Source organism: Melanaphis sacchari, unplaced genomic scaffold (genome assembly GCF_002803265.2).
Source record: "Melanaphis sacchari strain LSU unplaced genomic scaffold, SCAv2.0 Contig122_pilon_pilon, whole genome shotgun sequence".
Taxonomy (NCBI): domain Eukaryota; kingdom Metazoa; phylum Arthropoda; class Insecta; order Hemiptera; family Aphididae; genus Melanaphis; species Melanaphis sacchari.
The window spans coordinates 872,632-881,065 of record NW_020270484.1 but is presented as its reverse complement, the minus strand read 5'-3'; the positions used below and the strand labels follow the sequence as shown (position 1 = coordinate 881,065).

The 8,434-nt window shown below is 23.3% G+C and overlaps 1 protein-coding gene across 1 annotated transcript; it reads left to right on the top strand.

Moving 5' to 3' along the window:
* The first annotated feature begins 501 nt into the window (after positions 1–501).
* Positions 502–7,208, top strand: LOC112590905 (ATP-dependent DNA helicase Q5-like). Its single transcript, XM_025334508.1, has 12 exons — positions 502–827; positions 1,694–1,818; positions 1,886–2,050; positions 2,132–2,308; positions 2,391–2,591; positions 2,660–2,765; positions 2,832–3,183; positions 3,273–3,479; positions 3,547–3,748; positions 4,544–4,729; positions 5,458–6,718; positions 7,010–7,208. Exons 1-12 carry the CDS (start codon positions 686–688, stop codon positions 7,114–7,116), a joined length of 3,231 nt encoding a protein of 1,076 aa, XP_025190293.1. The 5' UTR covers positions 502–685; the 3' UTR covers positions 7,117–7,208.
* Positions 7,209–8,434: the final 1,226 nt, after the last annotated feature.

Genomic DNA, 8,434 nt, shown 5'->3' with positions numbered 1-8,434 from the left:
TTGTTAAAACATATAACATATTTAAAAATACATTTTATGTTTAAAATGTTAAATGTATTCCTTCAAACAAAGACAAGACGCTGACTTAAGGGTTAGATGTACAATATATCTACATACAAATGTAAGTAAAACATTTTAAAATACATACATTTAAAGTTTTTAGAAAACATAATAAATACCTAAATAGGTACCTTACAAAATAATACCATTCAAAAAGTTTAATTTTAAATAGGTTTATAAGTATTTGTATAATATTATAGTAACCGGCAAGTGATTACCGCTTTAATTTAAAAATTAGAATTCGACTTAGTTGATATTAGACATAGTGACCCTTATCAAGATATATCCAAAGTATCTATATAATGCTATATTTCTTTATCATTTAACATAGCCCAACAAACGTATTTTATAATATTAGTGAATATTGTGATAAAAGTAGTAATGATCATGTTTTCATTTTGAAAAATGTAGTTTTTGTTTTAACAAAAATAATTGATTTTAACTTCGCTTATTATTAAATTAGGTTTAAGTTAATAATTGTAACATGTAATATATTGGTTATCTTGGATTTATGAGAATCGTGTAAACCATTTAAGGGTTTAAATCAGTTATCAATTTATTTGAGTATTATTACAAATAAGTTAAATTATTTACCTAGGTAGTAGGTACTAGATAAAATATTATAATGTCGGAAGAAACACGAATAAATTCTGAACAAATGTTGAGTATGGACTCAAATAAATTGCTTGAACAGTTGAAGCATTATTTCCATCATCAGACATTCAAAAGTGATTTGCAAAAGAATGCCATTATTGCAATATTAAAGCGTAAGTGTATTACAATTATTATTTATTGTTATTTGCATTGTTAGGTAAATTAATTTCAAAAAGTAATAAAGTTATAAAACTTATTAGTTATTACATTGTAATAATACAATAGGATTAATTTCACATTTTTACAAAACTTTAACATATTAACTATTAAGTTGTAGGTAGGCCTACTCCTTTTTTTAAAATCAAATTTAGGTTACTATATTTTATAATATTATTTAGTTCTAAAAAATGTTAATATTGGTAATAGGTACTTGATATATCATAGGTTGATATCTAGTTAAATTGTTAATTTATTGATTATTAGATCTATGCTTAGATTTACATTATATCCAGAATCTTTTATTTAAAATATGGTAGAATAGTGTATAAATATAAGCGTATAAAATATTATACCAGTTTAGAAACAATACAAATAATGTTATGACAAATATTTATGTAGGTATTATATAATATTACTATGGTAAATGGATAATTACCTAAGTTATTTTTGGTAGAATAGGACATTTTCCCTCAACTAAAAAAAAAAATGTATACAGAGATATGCATCATAAAAATTTAGTGTAGGAAAATATACTACTTCAACAAAAATGTCTGAGGAAAAATCATCTTACATTCTATATCTTTAAATATGATATTATAAACATTATAAATACACAATGCATGTTAATATTAATTTTATTGTATCAAATTATAAAAAAAAAGTATCAATAAATATTATGAGTACTAATTAAATACTCTAAAATAGTAAATATTATTAAAAAATTATAAGTTCACCGATTCATTACTATAAATAATAATTTATAGGTACTATCTTATCAGTTAATACTAATAAATTTAATGTTTAATTATGTTTTTTAAAGGAAAATATGATGTATTTGTATCAATGCCAACTGGATCTGGAAAGTCATTATGTTATCAACTACCTGCTGTTCTTCACTCACCTAAAGTTACAATAGTTTTTTCTCCTCTCATAGCTTTAATGAAGGTATAAATCCATTTTCTTGTTTAAGTTTTGAATGAAACCATAATTTTAATTTTCTAATTTTCTTTAGGATCAAATTGATCATTTAACGCGTTTGAAAATTCGTGCTGAAACAATTAATTCAAAAATGACTGAATCTGAACGGAAACGTGTCATTAATGATTTATATTCTGTACAAGTGTCTACTTCATTACTATATGTAACTCCTGAACAAGCAGCTACTGACTTCTTTAAGGTTGATAAAATACATTTTGCAACATTTTACATTAATATTTTGTAATAAATAAAAATTATCACAGTATAATTTAATTTTCAGGGTTTATTATCCTATTTAGTACGAAAAAATAAATTGGCTTTTATAGTGGTTGATGAAGCACACTGTGTAAGCCAATGGGGTCATGACTTTAGACCTGACTATTTAAAGCTGGGATTGTTAAGAAAACTTTATCTTCATATTCCATGGATTGCACTTACAGCTACAGCTAGTGCTGATGTAAATTATACAAAATACTTAATACATTTTTTGACCTATTCTATAATATATTATTCAAGTAATTTAAAATGAATTTATTTAGGTTGTTAAAGACATTATGGATGTATTATGTCTTAAAAATCCAGTCTCAAAGTTTACAACACCATGTTTTCGGTCAAACTTATTTTATGATGTTATATTTGATGATTCTATTGGAAATTCTTATCAACATTTGAAAGACTTTATTGATCAATGTTTATGTGATGATTTTGATTATTTGGAAAATACTCCAAACATAAATCCAGTAAATAATTATTTTTAAATGTTTAGTTATTGAATTAAAATATGTTGATTATAACTTGAATATTTTAGCTGAATCAACCATGTGGTATAATATACTGTAGAACAAGAGAATTAACTGAAGAAATAGCCACAGTTCTAAGTCGGAAAGGTGTTTCTATTGCTCCTTATCATGCTGGTAAAAACATATAATTTAATGTTTTATCAATTAAAATATTCTAAATACTATAATGATATAATATAGGGTTAAAAGATAAAGAACGACTTGCGGTGCAGGAAGCATTTATGAGTGGACATATTCAAGTTATTACAGCAACTGTAAGTTTTGGAATGGGAATTGATAAAGCAACTGTGAGGTTTGTTGTACACTGGGGCATACCATCTAGCATTCCAGCATATTATCAAGAGTCTGGTCGAGCTGGAAGAGATGGAAAATTAGCTCGATGTCGAATTTACCATTCAAAACAAGCAAAAAATTCATTAGATTACATTTTAAAATCTGCAATAACTCAAGCTAAAACTCAAGATAAACAAAAAAAAGCTAAAGGAAGTTATAGTATGTTCCTTAAGATGATACAGTTTTGTGAAAGTGTACAGTATGTTTAACAGTATATTTAATATAATTTTTAAAGATTAAATTATTTCTGCATTTTAATAATTGTTAAACTTTTGTTTGGTAAACTAGATGTAGACACGAATTTTTTGCTGATTTTTTTGGAGATACTAAACCCCAATGTATCGATAAATGTGATGTATGCTCAAATAAAGAAGCTGTAAAAATCGATTTGGATGTATTTATGTATGGAATAAATAACAGGAATCATACAATTGTGTCAAATGAACAACTAGTATCTAGTGATTTTTATGGAGGAGGACGCAATGCTATCAATGAGTATATTTTACTTCCTACTTCAAAGTTTTCAATCACTGATATAGTTACTAATAATATAATTGTTTAGGGAAAGTGAAGAGTACGCACGTGAAGGCGAAAGAGAAGGGCACAAAAAAAATGTAGAATTAGAATTAGAAATAAAACGACAGTTTGAAATTAGACGAGCTAATATACAAAACATTATTAAAGAAAACGAAGAATTGGTAAAAAATTCAAAAGTTAGAGCGGCTGCATCTACAATAAAAAAAGTTAATGGTTTGCAGTTATCAGTAAGTGTTTTTATTGTTTGACATTTTCAATAAAAACATATGGATGAATTATAATATAAAAATCTAAATTTTGGTTATAATTTGAATTAAATATACAATTTTAAAATAAATCAAATTAAGCTATCTTATGTACCTTTATGTTCTAAATGTTAATTATTAAGTAACTTAATAATATTAAACTTATATAAATAAATATAATTATTATTTAAAATTTCTTATGAGCAATTAATTGAAAACTATTATTAAATGATTTTTTTATTTTATAAAATGTAAGTTTAACCATTATAAAAAAGGATGGTACCTATTTATTAAAAATATTTCAAATAAAAACTTTTATTTGAAATTAAATTTCTTAGTCACTTACTAATTATTTTCTATTTAATATAGTCTTAATTAGTTAATTTTTAAAATTTTATATTCTTTCGATCTCACTTTTGATGACATGTATTTAGAGAAATAAACTTGTGTTGTTATGTACTAGAGCGCAAATGTTCTTTTTGTTCATTAATAAATATGAATAGTGAGCGATGTTATTTGAAAGTAAAATTCATGAAATATAATTTAATGAATATTGTTTAAAGCGAAATGAGTCATTAGGTGATTAATTGAAAACTAAAAACAATTTACTGTTAATTTAAACATAGATTTAATAATTTATCTGTATGTCACATAAAGATATAAATTTTCAATAAAGATAAATTATTTAGCTTATAATTTAATTATAGCCACAATTTATTGATATAATTTTATAATTTAATGTAACAATTAATATCTATTTATGTGTATTTATTTAAGGTAAGAGAAGAATTATTGAGGTTCATTGAAGAGTATTTGGAGAAAAATATTGAGGAATGTTCTTTATTTGATTCATTAACAGAATTAACAAAAGATGATATTCATAATATCGCTGTGGATTTAGAATATGAAGCATTTACTAGTTCTAAAGTTGTAGCCGTTTATCGGAAAAAAATTGCTAAAACAGTTGAGTAAAATTAAAACATTTATATTATTTATTTTGGATAAAAGAATTATTTTGCTTAAATCTTACATTCTAACCTAATTGATAGCCATGGTGTTTTTACAAGGACGTATAGTCTACAAATAAATTTTAAAACCTGACGAGTGTTGACTGAAACAATTATAATTATGTTAATAGTTAATTAAGAGATCTAAAATGTTAAGTAAAATTCATTTTTTTAATACAGTAATTGACATAAATAATTTTTTCTATTATGATTAGCCATGCTAAGACTCGGGGAAGAGTGCCCTGAGAACATCTTGGTTTTAAAAAAGAGCAGTGAGCTAAAAATGTTTGGAAATTCTTTTTTATAGTATTTTATAGTATAATAGTATTAAATTATTTCAAATAAAGCTAGTTGGCTAGAAAAAAGTTGCTGAACAAATTATTTATATTATACTACTATAAATTGTTCTTTAACAGCTTTTTTTGTATTTGGAAAATATTTAATTGATAGATATCATGTATAGAATAAAGAAGATATAGTTGACATAATATTTTTTTTATCAAAAAAATGAATTAATTAACATTTGAAATTTATGTATTATAATTTTTTTGTAATGAATGAATTTGGTTCTTTTACATTTTTAAAGGGTAAACAGAAAATTTAATTTTATACTCTCAGATGATATGAAGTAACGAATACATTTTGAAATAATGCCATTAAATATTTATTTTTTGTTTATTTTAGGTATCTCTTATTAAGGCAGAAACAAGAGCATCAAACATATTTGATAAAATAAAGAATTATACACGACCAGTGAAAGTTGTAGAAGAACCTAAAGTTAATTCAAATATAGAACTCCCACCTATAGTTACAGCTTCAGATCTTATTCAAGCTCAAATAAAAAATAAAATGCCAGAGCCAAAAATCAAAAGAGGAATTAAACGAGATCATTTAATGCAACAGTCAATGAAATCATTTGTATTTTCGTCTACTACTACTTCTGTAACAGATAATGAAGAATGTGCGACAAAAAAACCTAGAATAGAGAATACTGATAGTGACATGGAAATATCTTCAGATGATGAAGTTCATATTATAGAAAGTACTAATATAAATGATCCCAGACTCTCTCAAACTCCAATTATAGTAGAAGAATTATATCCTGAACAGCAAACAAACTATGCATTTAATGTTGAACCCAAATTCAATGAATCATTATATTATCAAACTACATCTACTAATATACAAGTACCCAAGATAATTATGGCTTCTAGCTTAATAAAAAATAACCATGAATCCAGTTCAACATATGATTCATCTAAAGATTCATTAAATGTTGAAAGTGACTATTTAGCTATGAATAATATGCCACCAACTAATCAAGACCAAAATGTTCTTCTTACGCCTAATAACACATGTTCAAATAGTATAAAAAATACGGAAAACGGTTTATCACACATTCAATCTAAAAGTAACAAATCATTAATAGCAGAAAAAAATGTTGCTGATATTTTTAAGGACATTTCTGAAATTATAGCTCCATCAGAAAATGAAAAAGATTTAACTATGCAACTAAATGAATTTCCGGTACAGCAAAAGCAAAATGATATTAAACAATCATCAATTGAACATAGATTACATGTTCAGCAAAATGTTGAAATATCTGCAATGAAGAATATGAGTAATCTTTTTGGTGAAGATAGTGATGATGAAAGTAAATTAGCATTAGTTGATGTAAAAAAAAAATCCTTAGGTGTCCGACTTAGTATGTCATCAAATGTAAATATTACTAATAAGATAAACAAAAATTCACAAGAGTCAATGAAAATAATTAAAAACAAGACTGAGGATCCGAATAACAAACAAAAAAAATTTGAGTTGTCAAATCTGGTTGTAAAATTATTAAACCCTTACTACAAAAATAATTTATTTAAAACAAAAGAATTATTTAAATTTATGGCAAGACAAATTGTTCATAAGCTTTTGGAGTCTACTAGTCATCCAGGTAAATTAATATATTTAATGCTTGAGAAAAATTAGATAATATGTATAAAAATCTTATTGTAACAAATATGTTCACTAATATTTGTAGAAAATTGGTACAAATTGGAAAAATGTTTAAAATTATTAAAAAAAAAAAAAAAAAAAAAAAAAAAAAAAATTGATTAACATTTTACAAAAACATAATATATTTGTTAAAAATAAAAATTAATTTTAATAGTTTAAAGTTATGTATAAATTGTTGACTTGGTAATTTAATTATATTTGTATAAAATAAATCATTACTATTTTTCAGAAGAGCAAAACATCAAATTAATTATCAGAAAATTATTTCCAAAGGAACAGAAAATAAAGATTGAATCTGAAGATCAAATATTGAAGTTATTAAGATCAATTCCTTAATATTTCATATTTAATTTAATTTTATAAATTGTTATATTTTTGTTGAATAATGTGTTTGTTCCTTATAATTTTACTTCAGTAAGTGTTATCAGATTTAAGTGATAAAATTAAGTTTATTTTTATATATTTTTTAATTTTATTTTATTTTGCTGAAAAAAGACTTATATTAGTTATATTTAATTAATTTTTTTTTTTAATGAAAGAGTTAAAAGGATGACTTTAAATATTTCTATCATTTTTAAAATAATTGTAATTTATTTATAAATTTGTAATATTATTATGTGACTTAAAGTTTGAATAGTTGGACATAATTAATTATATATCAAAATAATACCTATTTATAGGTAAATTGGTAGTCCGGTAATTAATTTATATTGATAACATGGACATAGACTTTGTCAGATTTAAATACTTTTTCACCTTAATATCAGTATATCAGTTATTATGTCTTACATATCTTGATGATTTAATAAAAATAAAACCATTTTCCAACAGTTTTTTTTTAAAAATATTTTGTAATTTTATTTTATGGGTGCATGATTAATTTTTGTCAATGTTAGTATAAATTTTAGATTAAAATGAATTCTGATTGATATCCTTTTTTAAACTGTCACATTTTTGATGATGAATTTCAATTTTTAATGCAAATATTTAAATTTCTTATAAACATAGATAAAATTATTTTCTATAATTTTTATAACAGGTGATTTAACTATTAACTATCCAGTAAGCTGTATGTATTGGAAGACATTTAACATGTTTTAATGTCATAGTAAATACTATTACACTTTCTTAGTATGAATGTCTTAGTTATATGGAGGTTTGCTTAATGATGTCAAAACAATAAATATTTAAATAAATAGAAATTAAATTGTATTAATAGTAAAAAAAAAACTGAAGTTTTTAAATCTTGACAACTGTTTTTATATCATTGATTTAATTAGTACTTATCATTAACTTTTTTTATTCTTCAAATTAGAAATTTGTTTACGTTAACCTTTAACACAACCTTTTAAGATATAGTAAATTCAGGTATAATGAATATTTAATAAATAAATTGAAAAATTTATCGTGTCATAGATTTTACAAAAAATATTTTTAAAACACTTTTTTTGTGCTTCATTTGATACCTAATTCTATTTTTTTCCAGTATAAAAATCAAACAGATATTACAGAATAGTTTTCATATTTAATTACAGATTTGATTAAACTACTTCCTGTAAGCTTATGCAGCTTGTGTTGGAGATCAGCAGTTATGATTATTATTAAATTATAATAATTATAAACATATTATGAATAGTATTAAACAATATTACAA

What these genes read in the sequence shown, in the direction of transcription:
- LOC112590905 (XM_025334508.1), top strand. Translation starts at nt 686, where the DNA reads ATGTCGGAAGAAACACGAATAAATTCTGAACAAATGTTGAGTATGGAC. An exon ending in CAGCTACAGCTAGTGCTGAT is followed by an intron (nt 2,309 to 2,390) that starts GTAAATTATACA and finishes GAATTTATTTAG; the next exon opens with GTTGTTAAAGACATTATGGA. An exon ending in TATTGCTCCTTATCATGCTG is followed by an intron (nt 2,766 to 2,831) that starts GTAAAAACATAT and finishes GATATAATATAG; the next exon opens with GGTTAAAAGATAAAGAACGA.